Below are 17,012 nucleotides of genomic sequence, written 5' to 3' on the forward strand. Positions count from 1 at the left end.
TTGTTGTTCACTCATTTTTTTGCAGGTATTTTCCTCAGTTTTGAAGAAAATTACAAGTATGATTTTCTATTTTTTGTTTTGTTTTATTTTTTATTTATTTTATTTTGTATGGAACGGGGAGATGGGTTGGTGTCGTCTTTCAGTTAAATAGCTTCAATAAACAAACCCAGATTATGTACCAGTACTAACCTTCTCTCTGCAAGTAACTGCCTTCTCATCACATTGAAACTGAGGTGGAGACCGAAATGGCTACAGAGGCGTTTTTTATCACATCGTTACGGAGAACATGTGCATCGCCCTAGTGATCCATAGGTCAGCCATCATCATATTGATCTTAGCGACGAAAATTTTAAATATGACTTATCATGAAACATATATGCAATTTCTTTCCTTTCTAAGAAAATTATTATATATTAAGGGAAACATATTTACAGTTTCCATCCAGAACTTGTAAGACTGCTGTTGATATATTTTGCTTCAAAAATACACTTGCAAGAATTATTGAACAAAATAGAATGGAAAGAGAAAAGTAGACACCAGAATGCTATTAAAGAGAATAAACAACGTTTTGTTTTGATAAACTCAATTTAAAACTTGTTTTGATAAACTCAATTTAAAACACACCCAACATATTTCATACATGAACAAATCACACTCCTGAATAAGGAAATCGTCAACTAACTATTCTTAGTTAAGAGAGTAAGGTACATTGGTTTATATTTGTATATTATTCTGTAAAATTATTTATCATTTTAACCGTTGTTATACACATCCCCAGCATTAGTCCAGAAAGGTAAATGGATATTCCCATACCTATACCGGTCTGATCAAATTCATGTAAGCAAATGTATACAATTCGATGTGATGCTGAGGAACCATTTGCCGTTCTTTCTGCTGTACTAAATGCGAATAGTGTTACATTTTTAACCTTGAAGAAAATACTTAAACAATCCGAATATTCATATTCTTCCGGAAATAATTCGACCTGCTTACAGAAAAACAATTTGTTTAGAAACATCTCCTTAGTGGACAACTTTCCGTGAAAATCCGACATGGAAAGTAACAGCATATTGTTTACATTATTGAAAACAGCGTCATAGTTACAACTTGCCATCCCCGGCAAAAAATCCAAAATTGTCAGTAACATTTATGAACAGAGTCATCTCCCTATGAAGGTCAATAAAAATAATGCTCTAATGAGCAGTGTCATCTCCCAAGGTAGATGAATAAGGACTCTTATTAGCAATGTTATCTCCCAAGGGCTCTAATGAGCAGTGTCATCCCCTAAGGTAAGTGAATAAGTCGTATTACCAGTACCAGTTTCACAACTGGTGAATTAGTGCCGTGATTAGCAGTGTCGTTTAATGTTTGTCAGATAAGGACCCATATAGGCTATATAACAGTTACTCTAAAGGTTCTCAATAAGTCATTTCTAATTGTTATTGTTGTTTTTGCACGTTGAAAGTCAGATTCCTACTCATATTACAACATATCAATTTCCAGTAACATTTGCTTAATTAAGTGCTAAGGAGCCTGAGGTCTGTTGCATTTTTCCTTACCTCTTTTGAACAGACTCAGTAGAAATCTTATAGACTGTATTAACTATCGCAACAACATATTTTAAAAAATGTAGCGACCGTAAAAGTTTCACCGGGCTTGGACTCAGTGCTGTTATTATTCCGGTCCTTTTGGGATCATGCCGTCACATCAATATCTCAAAGTCCGCTTAAATCGGTGCTAGATGGTTTGGGAGTTGCTGTACTATTATTTAACTTGCATGAACTGACTCAGTATAACTGAGTCTGCTATTGTTTTGCTCGGTTACATTCCATGCTTCCATAGGGTCATCTTATAGATTTAATTGTTTTATATGTCTTCCTTTGTTCATAGAATGCAAGTGCAAAATGCGCCGCACAGATTAAAAATTTAAACTAAATGTCTTTCATTTGATGCAACTTCAACGGTTTTATAGAAATAACCTAAAAAGGGAAGAAAAGTATTTGGAAAACTTCCTTTAAAGTCTAAAATAATAAAGTCCAGATATTTACCGTAAACGATGCGACCCTAACGCTGTTTTGTAGACAACTATCCATTCCAGGGTGAACCTTATTACCTCGTAAAGTCAAATGACGTTCCAAGCTTGTCATATCTAGTATAATTGTCAAACCGATGTTAGAAACGGAGGGGAACTTTTCGTTACCGTTTCCGTGACCTTGTTTTGTGCAGTACATCTCTTCAATAATGTCTTTCCTAAGATCTGAATTGCACATGAAACAAAAAACATTTGCATAAGAATGCAGAAATCCTGAGGTTGGAATCGTGAATGTAGCATTGAATTGTTTGCAAAAGTCCCAAAAATGTTCACGTTTTGTCATAATACGAGTAACGTTACACTGACTTATCACGTTAGGCGAACATGACACTCTATCTAAATCTACTTCAATGGAAGGAATATAGTACGGAAGACATTCAGAAAAATCATGCGAAACTGTTATACTCTTAAACTGATCTATGAATTCAGGGAGGATGAAAGGCTGCCGTGCTGGAAGGCACATGATTGCTTTACGCCATGGTACAATGTCCGAAGCATTGTTACACAAGGCACAGTAAGCATTTATGTTGATATGTCCTTTGGTGGGAGAAAACATTGGATGGATGTCAGAAGAGTTTTGTCCGCAGGCCGTATCAGACGACTGTGCCATTGCATCAGATCTATCACATTTGAGCCGCGCCATGAGAAAACCAACATAGTGGGTTTGCGACCAGCGTGGATCCAGACCAGCCTGCGCATCCGCGCAGTCTGGTCAGGATCCATGCTGTTCGCTTTCAAAGCCTATAGCAATCACAGAAACCGTTAGCGAACAGCATGGATCCTGACCAGACTGTGCGGATGCGCAGGCTGGTCTGGATCCATGCTGGTCGCAAAGCCACTATGTTGGTTTTCTCATGGCACGGCTCATTTATTAATCATTCTGTAATGGGGTGAATTTTCTAAAATCGTTCTAACACTTCCTGGGACTTCTACAGTTTGTTTCTCAAATGAATGCCTCCAGATCATATTTTCTCCTTCTCTATATTTGCCTAGCTGGGTGAAACAACAATCTCCTTGTAAATTTCATTCAGGCTTACAAGAGCAAGACTGACAGCAAGGTTTGTATTTGTCAGAATAAGGAAATTTCGAAGAAGCATTTTGGTTACAAAACGACGAATAGGGACACAATTCCTTCAAATCTGACATCTTATTAAATACTGTAAAGTCGTTTGATTCAACTATCTCTGCGTGTATGCTAGTCATGATGAGATACCATACCAGATGTCTGAGACGTCTCTGATTCATCTTTCTGGAAAAACATAACGAAAACATGATATATGTTAAGATAGAATAGATAATGAAAACGATATTCATATATAGGACTGAAGTCATTGAATGAGAACTTTGTTGCGTTTATTCAGTATTTTACTATACCTTGTATATATGCACATTTATTCAGTGACAAACTTTACCTTGTTTATTCACAGATTAAAAACACCACTTACATAACAATCAAATTATATCATAACCAGATAAGGTTGTTATTGAACAAATTACACATTAAACCAGCAGATGCAGGGAGTTCAAAAGATACTGGGGAAAAAATGAAAAATCTAACGGTGTTAAAACTCCCTTTCTCTTGCCAGATTTTATTCATGTAAATTTTTCATTGATACTTTGTGGTGTTGTTGGCATCATCGCACGACAAAGGAACAGAAAAGTGGTAAATAAAAATACTATACAAAATATTGGACTGATTATGACAGTTTTAAAGAAAGAAAAAGAAAAAATACTTCAGATTCGTAGAACTTTAAGGTGTCCTCTTCGAGAACGGAAGGATACAGACCCAAATCCCGCCCAGTATAGATAGTTGTTGTGCCAACAGCTTGTGAGAAATTCTTTACCGATTGTTTTCCTGACTGATTTCCTGAATTCAAATTGCATTTCTAAGACCAAATTGATTACAGTTTATGGATTTTACTTTTTTCACTGATTTACATATGTTACATGTACACATACCATTTAAACAAGAAAAATGTATACATAACAAATGATAGATGGTATGTACATTTATGATATATCAAATCACATTCTGGTACATTGTAATTATTTTTCAAACCTAATGTATCCAATTTCAATTATTACTTAATGTCAAATATTTCAGAGTGAAATTAGTTTTTGATTATTTGACATTCATGTAGCCTCTCTAACAATCATTGAGTGTACTAAAAGTATATGGGCTAGAGTAAACATACAGGTGGGGCAAAACGACAGGAGGTCTCTCTATGCTAATGCCTCAAGTTTCATTCATTTCGATACAACAGTGAAAAAAATTTATTGTATTAAATTTTAGGAATTTTTAATGCGGTGAAGTCTAAATTGCTACGATGTATTGACTCAATTGTACTTAGAATATTATCTTTTAGGATGTAATACGGAAGGTACAAGTCAAAGCTGGTTCATAAACACCTCTTTTCATTTATGATCATTATCTATTATTCTATGCACGCCATAATCGGATAAATTTACAATAAGAATTATTCTTATGAAGCATACACACGTCTTATTGTGTCTGTTCATGTGTCTGTGTCTGTTCATGTGTCTGTGTCTGTTCATGAGAACATCCCTTATGCTCACCCCACCACCATCGCCTTAAGCAATTTTCTGTTATACAGATGTTATGAATTGAACGAATTATCCAAAATGACAACAAAATAAAGCAAAACCGAGTTCAAGTACAGCTAACATGTACACGGCAAAGGTAGCGTGTGTTTGTAAAACCAATAATAAATTTCAAACTTAATGAGCACTAAGCGTAATTTGCCATTCTAATTTTTATCCGCCATTGTTGATGTATCGCATGCCACATTGGCATAATTGAAAGTAACCAAAACACAACATCAAATAAGTATGATTTTAGTACACGATGACTTAAATTACTACATATAGCATATCTGTAAAAGTCATTTTACTTTCTTGAGCCTTGACTCTAAATAAATATTTCTAAATATTTCTACTAGGTAGATTTCTAAAAAGCAGGTCTATATGATTGACAGTATAATCAACGACAGAAGTAGAAATTGTTGATGTTGTCTTCTTAATCGTTGGTTAATACATGTTCACATTCTCACCAATCGACATCTAATCTTCTCAAATTGTTTTACAAGTTCCATTAGAATATTAGAATTAGATTTAGTGCAGTTTTATAAAGGTCTTGTCGCAGTTTGTCGAAATTCATTAATATTTCTATGGAGACATGACACCTAATTAATGGTTAAACACTTTGGACACGTAATAATAATAATTACCAAGTTTGGTAGCTCTAGCTGCACCTTGACAAAATTGACCCAAACTGACTTTATGGGGGTGTAATTTAAGAAACAATTTAAAAGATATTGCAAAACCTCCGGGCATAGCCATTACCGACTGTTAATATCAAAAATAAAAATTATTTTTCCGGATGAGGCCATGGGTATAATGTTCTAAGAAACACTGTACGTTATATTTATTTTCAGTCCTTTTATTATTGGCCAACATGTTTGTGTACACATGTACTGTGTCAATATATACGTGTATATATTTACAAGTACAAATTAACCCGTCGGAAATGCTTTACTGGAGTCTGACCCCTTGAAGACAACAACTTCTGCTGGGATTTTATTTATTGTTCATTTCTTCTGTATTGCATTAATATCATCCGACGTTACATCGAGAAAATGTCGTTTAAAGTAATGACGTCATAAACAATGCTAATGAATCGTTCGCACAGAATGATGGTGTTTGCCTAGCATAGTTTACAGAAACAGGTCAAAATACTGATCAATCAGTTAATATTTTAGAAAATAGATTCATGGATTTTTTTTAAAAAAATGACGATTATTTATGCTCTTCGTTCAGGTTAGTATCTGTTTGATGGTTTGACTTAACCACTTATATTATTATTAATAAGTAACGACGTCAAATGAGCTATGCACCTCCGGAATTCGAGGACGAATTTTCGATTCTTGGAGTAAGTATAAATCCTAAATGGAGCTTGCAATCATAATTTCAAAAACACCAAGTGCACTATAGGAGTAAGAGAACGACATGTGCTTAAATTTAATTTTAGCAGCAAAAAATAGATAATTACGAAAGGACCAGCTGTCATGTTTGAGCTACGACGCTCGGCCCAGACAAAGAAATTTCAAAGAGAAACTTGAATAAATGCGGTCATGACCACATGAACTGACCGAGTGAGCCAGGGTGCACGTGTAACCGATGCACGAGTCAGCGTTGATTTAATGTATTTTTACTAGTATAAAATTTAGAACATTCTTTCATAATAACGCTTAAATTTTGTACTGAGTGTCGTTATTACTACAGGTCATTAGGGGTTATAGACTCTGTTTACCGTGCAATATAGATCCGTTTCAGCTAGTGATATAATACCTGAAGACACAGTTAATCAAACCAAGTCTTCTATTCTTTCTTTGCTTTTTAACTTTCAAAAACACATCCAGTGAAGAATGAATAACAAATGAACGGTAACCATAGAGGTAAGTAATACAAATAGAGAATAATAGGTTAGTGCCGTAGATGAGAAAGTTTATCTGGCGAGGAGGAGGAGGTTATCGGGTGAGCCGAAGGCGAACCTGATAAGGTCCGGAGCCGAGCCAGATAAACTTTCTCCATCTTAGGCACTAACCTATTATTCTATTTATCTTGTCATTACTTCATTTTCCGATATTTGGCAATTTATTTTACAAAAAAAAGTGTGCGACAACCGCTTTAATGACGTCATATTCGTAATGACGTCACTTATATAATGACGTGATTACCGGCAAAATCGCAAGAACTTCTTCGTTTTTGAATAAAAACTCATTATTTGACCACTCATTTTCTTAGTTCGGACATTTCCAACACAATGATGATGGTTTCGTTGCAAAATTTCTTATGACAACAATATCGATCATAAGGTCACATGATCAACTGACCGTATATCACTGGTCACATGATCAACTGACGGTATCAAGAAAGATATACGGCACCCTGATATCGGGTCGAAAATACTGCAAGTGACAGGATAAACTATTATATATACCTAGTTTATCTCCTTGGTGTATGCATCCGTTTCAAATTCAAAGGTGTCTCAGGACTAAAAGGGTGTGTGCACTTGTTAAACTGAGAAAGGCGTACTAATAGTTTATGATAATGAGTAATTTTGACATTCTCGCATACCAGAGGTCTACCGTGGTTCCCCGGATGAACCTCTGGCACATTTCGCCGATATTTATGGTTTGGTTACATTACAGGTAAAACGTTTCAGCCAATCAGCGTCGTTTCGCGACAAATCGTAGCGAACCAATCAAAATCGTCCGTGAAAAGCGTGACCGCGTCCTTTCCATATTATCGAGGGAATACGATGTCCATTTACGACGAATATTATTATTTCTTGATGATAATCTCTTAACGTCGAATTACAGGAATAAATCTTTATTATTGCAATCATGGAATACAGCCTTTATCCATCGTAAGCAAGTATCTTGTTTACATATTTTTTGAAGTTTCAATTCGGAGTTCCAAATAATGGCGAACAATGATTGGCTGAAACCACTCCCGATAGTAATTACGAGTGCGCATGCTCACCAAGTAAATGATGGAAATAAATCAGAGGTTCGTCTCGGGATTTTGACGAACCTCTGATGGATGAGAATGAATTTTGACAGCGTAAGATCAGGAGAGCATATCTGTGGGTGGATAACAAATGGTAAGTTCTCAGTGTGTAAGACCTAATGGAACTCATTTCAACATTTTTTCAGCTGTCATGACGATTTAAAACAAATACTGGTCCCTTGCACGTAATAAATCTCGTATCTGTATGAATATTTTGGTGGCTTGATAGTTATTGATAAATCACCTTTAAATACACTGTGAAGAAAAAGAAACTGAACTTAATGAGAAACTGTTATCAGTAAAATTTCTTTTTTTTTATGAAAATGTCATAAAAGAATGACTGGAGTAGTCAAGTAGCGGTTTGGTTTATAGCTTTTTTTATTGTTTGTTGATATTCTAGGAAAGTAAAATTGGGGGTAACTTTTGTAGATATCTTTCTCTTTTTGGTGCTACTCTAGGAACGTAAAATTGGGGGTAACTTTTATTGTTATCTTTTTCTTTTTTGGTTAGATTCTAGGAACGTAAAATTGGGGGTAACTTTTATTGTTATCTTTCTCTTTTTGGTGAGATTCTAGGAACGAAACGTAAAAATACGGCGTAACATGTTTTACTTTTCTCATGATATTCTAGGAACGTAAATATTTAAGGTAAAAGTCTTAGAGTAGTTCATCCATTAAAATTTCAAATTACTTAATCGTTGCAAAACCATTACATGGTACTGAGAAGAAATCTGTGAACTGATAAACTCGTTTTGGACATCCTTGTTCCTTATCCGGACATATTCCGCCAATAAAAGAAAACATTAAAATCATCTCTCAGCCATTTAGCTCGTTTTTGATACACTGTGTATATGACAAAGAACCGCTCGCAGGTCTTTTTCTGGTATGTATACATTACATAACGTGTGAGATCTTAACGGAAAAAAAATGAATGACTGGTTTCATAATGCTATTTAAATGCTTTTAATACTTTATTTGACAGGTGAATTTGAAGTAATACTGTAATATTGACAAAGATAAACATAATATTAAGCAAATTGTTCAGTCTAAATCAATACACCCACGCGCTCGAACAAAGTACACAATGATGGTTGTTCCAAAATTCAAAAAAGTCTTCATCGCGACGAAAGCATTGATTTTATAGCCTTAGAATTAAATATTACTGAAAACTCGAAGGATGGGGAAATCTTCAACTTGGTCTGGCTTTTTAAGTCTAGCAAAACAATAAGATCCATGTTTCCATATTAAACTCTTCCATTTTGTTAATGTTGTAATATTTCTTTCCTCAAAGTATGGGGCTAACACATTGATTAAAAAGAAATATCACTGAAAAGGAAGACAAAGAAGAATTATCAAAGAAGTCCGGTCCATGTTAACGGCCTATCATCAGTTCACCTCCTTCTCCTCGAGCTCAGTCGACGAGGAGAGGGTAATGTTCAATTGTAGTGAACGCAATATGCGATGGGTTTTTGAAAAGCAATCGGGTCATAACCTCGGGAATTGCGAAGACCCAGAAAGTAACGGAAATTGTAAATAACGTCTCCTTAAAATTCCAGTTGAGATTAACCTTGTCTTTGAAGTGATTTTAGATCATTTTAACAATCCAACATGAGCCAAAGTTACAAAATCACGAAAGAAATGCACGCACATAGTTTGCAGATATGGTGATGGGAACTTTTAAAATTCTCTTAAAAACTTTAAGTAAAGTTATGTGTATATTTGACAATAACCGTCCATTTGTGAATAACCAGCCTTAAAGCCTCTATAAAGGTCCGGAATAAGATTTAGATTCTCCCCAATATACGATAAATGCGTAATGAATTGTGCATATACTAATGTCAAATTATTTATTCTGATATTTAATTCAAAATTGACTTTCTTATACCAGAACTTTGGGGTGCATGATGTTCATGTATGTGTATCAATAAAACGGGTTATCCTGTAATTACATGTGGTCTATGGTTAAATATATAACAATCTCCAACAAATATTGAAACAACCTTTGGCACAGTAAACTAAAATGTAAACAAACACAGTTTAATTTTCCGGTTGACAAAAACAAAAGTGAAGAAACATTGTTGCTTCATTAAAAGTTTTTATTATAGACGTTTGAGTGTAAATAACAGGGGATCGGTCTAAACTGACATCTATATCTTATGAAATAAGTACCTGGTATTCTAAAAATTACCTTTACACACTTCAGTTGTGGCTTCATACCAGCGTATACTTAATGTTAATGTGTGACTTCGGCCTAAATCGCCCCAAAGAAATGACAAACGGACAGTAAATGCAAAGATTTGGCAATTCGTAGTTTTTATGTTCTAACACTTATATATATTACCGAAATATCTCCATTATGGCCATTTTGTCCAAAAAAAGTAGATCATAGCAAAAAAAGTTATATTCTAAGATTTAAAAAGATCACATAAGGGATAATATAGGGGATACTTTAAGGGCATGCAGAAGCTAGGTATGACTCCATTCGGTCATCTACCGGCAGTTTAAGTTGCAATTTAATATCCTGTTAAAATGGTGGGTTTTTTTTTCAATATCTGGAACATCATTTTTGCACTTGGGAGGCGATCTAGGCCAAAGTAAAAGCTAGGTATGACCACATTCGGTCATTGCAATCATAAGGCGAGGCGATCTAGGCCAAAGTCAAACTTTCTCATTTCAGCTCTTGATATGAAGTGAAATGGTTTACTCTCCCTTATATGTGCTTACTATAGAAATGTGATTAAAATAAGCAATTAAAGAAAACTTTTAATATAACGTTCATGCTGAATTGTATGTAGTTGTTACAGTAAATTATATTGTCCCTTGTTTTGATCCATTCCCTTGGACACGCTGTGGGTCTTTTTCTTAAAGTGGAATCAATGAAAACCACATAATAATTACTTTCTATTTTTCTTTTCATTCACCATTTTAAGGATTTGTTACATCAAAAGAGACAGAACACTTTATAAATGTTATGTGGTAAATTTTCGTCTATTCAATATACCTTTACAGCTTATAGATTAAGTATCCATAAATAATGCATCACTCAGTACATTAAAGATTAAAAATCAATTTTAGTTAAGTCTTCAGGTTTACAAGCTGTCAATCTGTTATAATGAAATGGATTAAAGATACACCCGTCAAAACACCTAAGTTATATTAGGCTTAATGATTTAAATTTATAACATCTATGACGTAGGTGACCGCCAAATAAATATTTAAATTTAGCAATTAAACGATGGCCTAAATATAATATTGACTTTGAGGGAATCATAATTCGTTTTTGATGAATGATGCTTTTTATATACTACTTAAGTGATTGTCTGGGTCAAATTATTGAATTGTGTGACGAAAACTAAACGATTTTAAATGTACTGCTTTCGAGACGATGTGGGGATAACTCATAGCCTCATATGCAAATGATATTAAATTCATAGCTCTGAGAACTTTGGATTGGATGTCCTGCATACAATGAAAAATTGTACCCTTTTGCAGTTAGTACAGGGTTGGTTAATTCACGATATTGCATGTTAAATGTCCATAAGTTCATAAATCCCTCAGAATCATTTTCATAATTCCTAAGAATCATTAAAGTGTATATTTGCAACAGCATTAGTTCTCTTTAAATACCAGTTCCCTAAGTGCTCTCAGAAATTTAGTTTTTAAAGCATGATTAAAGACACTATGCCAAAAATTAAGATGACAGTCTACCACTTTTTTTAGTTTTCAAAAGCATTCGACAATCATTTGCAATGATATATTTTAATAGGCAAAGTATACTTCTATGGTTTGTCAGTTTGATGGGTATCACAAAAGTCGAATTCAAAAAATACCTGGTTCCAATCTTCGCTGGTCGGAATAATTTAAATGTACATTTTGTATCAATATCGTTTAACAAAATCTAGAAATTTCGAAATAGTAAGAACGACCCTCTTGCACAGATAAAATATTGCATTATCAATGAAGTATTTTTTTGCATAAAGGTGTCAAGAGTGCATGTTACAAATTAGATATCATTGAAAAAATGAATAGTAAAAAAACATTCAGTGCATGCGCAGATGTGAGCCGACGTTTTATCGACTGTATTTAAGTCCAACGCACACGTTGCAAATTTGGCTTTTATACTTGTTGTCGAAAAACGTTCATAGATATATTCGTTTGAGAAATATACTTGAAAAATTAAGACATCATATTACATAACTATCTGAAGTGCATAAAGGTGTTTACCATTTTCGAGCGTGAACGTTTAAAAGAACAAAACCAGATTACTTGAAGATATACAATCGTAATACGAAATAGTAAGTATATTCTTATAATAAATGTTCAGCTTCTGGTTAAATGTCAGCTTAGTTTTATATTTAGAGATAAACATTGAACCAATGAGTGTTTTGTAACTGTTTATCATATATGTTTTACAGAGGTTTTAGTTAAATATACATGATTTTTAGTGTTATTTTCATTTCAGCATCTCTTTTCAAAAGTAAGTTAATTTAAGATTGAAATTAACGTGCAAATGTTATAAACAAGATATTTAATTATCTAATTTTACCTAAAATTTTATAAAAATGTTTTCATTTTAAAAATTAACTGACATACGGCAAAGATATAGGTCTTTGTTACAAAATATAATTTGCTTTCTTACAAAAATGTAGGAACAAAATTAGCTAGTTCTGACTTTGTTCTTCGTAAGATCGTAGCATAAGACTAACTATTGTTTTCTTCCATATACATATCAAATGTCATTGTAATTCATTGTCGTCTTCAACATATAGTCGAGTAGCATATGAAATGCAAATATGATATAAATTTGCATAGTCGAGTAGTATATGAAATGCAAATATTATATAAACACATACTGAACATTGATAAACAACCCACGAAGTGAAACTATGAAAAAAAATGTATATTTTACATTGATAGCTAGAAAGACAAATGGCAATTTGATTGTATTGTAGATAAGATAAGTAATGCAAAAACTTAAAACAGTCATCAAGATAATGTGATGAAGTATATGCATGTACTTCTGCAGACGTATATCGCTTTCCCAGAATTGTTAAACATAATAGTTTCGTCTATAACAAAATCGTAAAGATATAGTTTTATGTGGACATTTTATTACTTCTTGGTTAAAAGTTGTGGACCCGTAATGGAAACTGGCAATTTCTGTACGATTTCGTATCTTCTGTTTTTTCGGCATCCTTCGGTCAAATGTAACGTTTCCGTAAAAGTGATGAAAACATTAGCAGGGAAAAACGTAATCGAGCCGGTATTACCAATTGTCATTTCGAGCACACTGCATTGAATGCAGCTAACAACGATCAATGATTTCCTACTTTATCTATTACAAATAGTATTATTGCTTTTTTACGTACCGCCTAGAAATCCTTACTAACAATGACTTACAAATAAAAGTAATAATGTTTGATTTTGAATCATTGTACTGGAAGTCTATCTTGTGGTTGAGATTTCTTTCATGCGAGGAAGTCATCCATCAGACTTACATAAAAAAATCGCCGTATGGCAAATAATTTGAGAAGGCATTAAAACCTAACATAAGCAAAATAGACTGATACTCATCTAGAAAATAGTTATTGTGAACATTTTAAAAATGCTTTGAAAGTTTTTTTTAATTCTCATAACGTTGATGCTCACTGTTTAGTGTTAAAATTAAACGTTTATGCAAAAACGTTTACTTAGCCTTTAACACAGGAAATAGTTTGTAAATACTGCTTCAAAATTTAAAAACAAAAAGATATGATGCATTCTTAATAATTTTATTTAAAATTCAGTATTATTTTTGCAGCTTACTTTTCCAATGATAAATGAAATGAACCTTATTCAAGTCAAAACCCTCTTTCGTTTATTTATTTGCAGATAGACACAAACAAGTATGGAATCATTTGCAATGAAAGTCGCAGTGCTAGTGCTGGCAGCGGTACATTCAAGTTAGTAATTACAATATTGTTTACACACTCAGTATGAATAGTCAAATATAAAAAGTAAAAAAAAAAATAATTCGATGTGTATTTAACATTGGTTGCTTAAATTTTTCATTTTTCAAACAGGTTATCCGAATTGCAACTTAAACATGTTATTCAAATTCATGAAACTGGCTCTAATATTAACATTATTCAAATCATACAAAATAGACGTATTTGGCAAACATTTCATTCTTCTCTTTTGGTGATAACTTATATCACTATATGTACGATAATTTTTTTTCAGCGAAGTCGGCACCTCTTAGCAGTGACCACACCGTTTCGTTTTCCGTTGGACTTTCAAGCACGCAGAATGTGTACAATAAGGACACTATAAAATATGACATTATATTTGTCAATGAGCACAATGGTTATAACCCATCCACTGGAGTTTTTACTTGCCCTGTTCCTGGTAATTACATTACTACATATAACCTCTTTTAGTAGGAACAACATATATTCAGCAATGATTAAGATATGCCAATGCCGTGCAGCTTTTAAGAAGACATTTAGTTCTATCTCTCTGTCGGTAAATACGGAATTGCATGTGTTTAAGAAGACATTTAGTTCTATCTCTCTGTCGGTAAATACGGAATTGCATGTGTTTAAGAAGACATTTAGTTCTATCTCTCTGTCGGTAAATACGGAATTGCATGTGTTTAAGAAGACATTTAGTTCTATCTCTCTGTCGGTAAATATGGAATTGCATGTGTTTAAGAAGACATAATAAAACCGTTACGGTCCCTAATCTAACAACGAGTTCGGCGGCAAACCCTTTACTACGCAAAAATCTTTTACAACTAGATGGAAACTGTCATGATTTGATATTGATGTGTTATACTTAAACTCTTTGTCCCTTTTAATATCGGCTGCTATCATATCCTTGCTTTAGCTCGCTAATAAATGGATATATCCTTGTTTCTGCTCTCGAGTGAGTTGTTTGTAACCTTTAATAGAGGCTGCTATCATATCTTTGGTTTTGCCCTCGAGTGAGTTGTTCGTTACCATTAAGAGCAACTGCTATAATATCATTGCTATCGTATCTCTAACTAGTTTTATACAGAGTCGTTCGTTACCATCAACAGCAGCTGATACCTCACTGTTTTTGCTCTCAAGTGAATTGTTCGGATCTGAGTTACTGCTATCTGAATATCTATGTTTTACTTGCATATTATCATTTTCATTCTTATTCCAGGCCTCTATGTCTTTCACTTCCACGCCTACAGTTCGAACAAAGACACCATCATGTGGTTGGACCTACTTCACAATGGCAATGTTATGGTGAGCGTCAGTGGCTACAATTCACACACGGTCGGTAGCCAAACCGTGCTGCTCAAGTTACAGCTAGGTGACAGAGTCCAGATCCAGTCAAAAGAGTCCCAGGAGTTTGCTCTCTTCGGTCTTCCACAACAGATTTACTCAACCTTTACAGGATATGTCTTACATCCTGACTCTCATCAGCACTTGCATGATTCTGGTTCGGCCGCGGTCGGCAAATAGAAACGATCTCTACAAGTCTAATTTCAAATACTAATATTACTGTATGAATTGTAATATCTTTACCCATATTTTTATGTAATTGGTCAGAAAAAAAAAACGATTTTCTGTATATTGATATAACTCTTGATAAAACAAAATAGATATATGAAAAGAACCTGCTTTAAATGTCCGCAAAAATCTATGCTTTAAGTGAATTGATAGAGTAAGATTGTATCTTTCTGTTTTAACATCTACATATTTGGTCGTATTGCATACCACAACAGTTCTAAATAAAAAATAAACTGTAGATTAATGCCTTTGTTTATTGTTACCAGTGGGAAGCATTGGTATTTCTCACAAATCTAAATCCCAGTGTTTAGAAAAAAAGTTTTGAAGCTTTTAGTAGTGTTGAAAGGTTTAATAGTATATAATGATAATGATTCCATAAAAACATGTCAACAAATGCACGTACACCCAGAAAAGAAGAAAAAAGAGTTGTCGCTTCTGTTCACTTGAGTTTTGTAATAAACAATAGACACTCTCTTCATATTTTAATCTGGTGTGTTTTCTTTTTTTTCTTTTGAGAGACTCATTTGTTTCCTTTGTTTATAATCTCTGTAAAAAGATAAAATTAAGATTCAAACATCTGTAATATTAGCTCGAAAGCACTGTAATGTTTTTGCCAATATTTTTTGGATCGTTATTTATCAATAAAGACTTTGTTTTTCATCTTTCCACTTTTGTTAATACTTTATTCTTCCGTTAATTAGGCGTTAGTCATGAGTGTTATTGGTAATTCTTTAGGTTATGGTATGAGTAAGTATTCGCTAATTTCTTTAATTTGATCACTTTTATTGTGAAGAGAGGAACTATTACTCACTTTTGAAAAATATTCGCTGAATAAAATATAGAATTGGTTTACTTGTTGTTTAGTATACTTTTTATGAACAAGATGCCAGGTTGTATGAGACCCGCATTTCTACTAGAAATATAGGAAATTTACTGCAGAATGAAATGTGTTGAAAATAACTGGATGTGACATTTCCTGCAATTATTTTCTTTTTCCACGGAAAATAAAAACAATTTCGAAGTATAGTAATACAACAATACAAAGTTGTACAAAAAATCCTCTCATTCTGACTTAAAATATTTTGTCCGTAACAGAATAGCTAGCGATTCTTATTTCATTGTGCCGCTCCTATACTGTCCATTTCGCATGAACTCCGAAAAAACAGAATTCATTTCTTACATTTACATTTGATTTCCTTACCAAGGTAACAAGGTTATATTATAAAATGCACATATTTTGTTGCAATAAACATTATACTCAGCTTCCTGGCAGTTCTATTTCATCAGACGGAACAGCGACGCCATCTAATGAATGTTCTCCCTTACTAAACGAAAAACGGCGACCAGTTATCACGAAATAAAACGAAATTGCCAAAAAGGTCATTAACAACGTTCACGCTGTCACGATATTATGTACGTACGCAGTCTGCGTTCGTTTATAATTAAATGTTGGAAAACCTTGTTACAGAGAGAAAATGCCAAAGTATAAATGTAACATTTTTTTTTGAGAAAAAAAAAATGCTATACGTTTTAAAACAAAATGGCCTCCCTGACGCCTGCAACCTTGATCATCCCTGAACACAGTAACTATGTTTTATCTATAATTATAAGAATATTTCACCACAATTTCTTATATTCAAATTTACATTTAATACTGTAGGGCTATGTGAAATAAAGTTATTTATGCCAGTGCTGCAAATGAGCTTTAATCATGCAAGTGATGCAAATAAACTTTAATCATGCAAGTGATGCAAATAAACTTTAATTATGCCAGTGATGCAAATAAGATTTAGTTCTAATACACCA

At 33.6% G+C, this 17,012-nt stretch overlaps 1 protein-coding gene across 1 annotated transcript; it reads left to right on the forward strand.

Annotated features, from left to right (window-relative positions):
• Nucleotides 1–11,759: 11,759 nt before the first annotated feature.
• LOC123538453 (complement C1q-like protein 2) lies at nucleotides 11,760–16,058 on the forward strand. The gene is made up of 4 exons (XM_045322564.2): nucleotides 11,760–11,978; nucleotides 13,555–13,625; nucleotides 13,906–14,070; nucleotides 14,854–16,058. Exons 2-4 carry the CDS (start codon nucleotides 13,571–13,573, stop codon nucleotides 15,156–15,158), a joined length of 525 nt encoding a protein of 174 aa, XP_045178499.2. The 5' UTR covers nucleotides 11,760–11,978; nucleotides 13,555–13,570; the 3' UTR covers nucleotides 15,159–16,058.
• The last annotated feature ends 954 nt before the right edge of the window (nucleotides 16,059–17,012 follow it).

The sequence above is a fragment of the Mercenaria mercenaria genome, chromosome 18 (genome assembly GCF_021730395.1).
Source record: "Mercenaria mercenaria strain notata chromosome 18, MADL_Memer_1, whole genome shotgun sequence".
Classification (NCBI taxonomy): domain Eukaryota; kingdom Metazoa; phylum Mollusca; class Bivalvia; order Venerida; family Veneridae; genus Mercenaria; species Mercenaria mercenaria.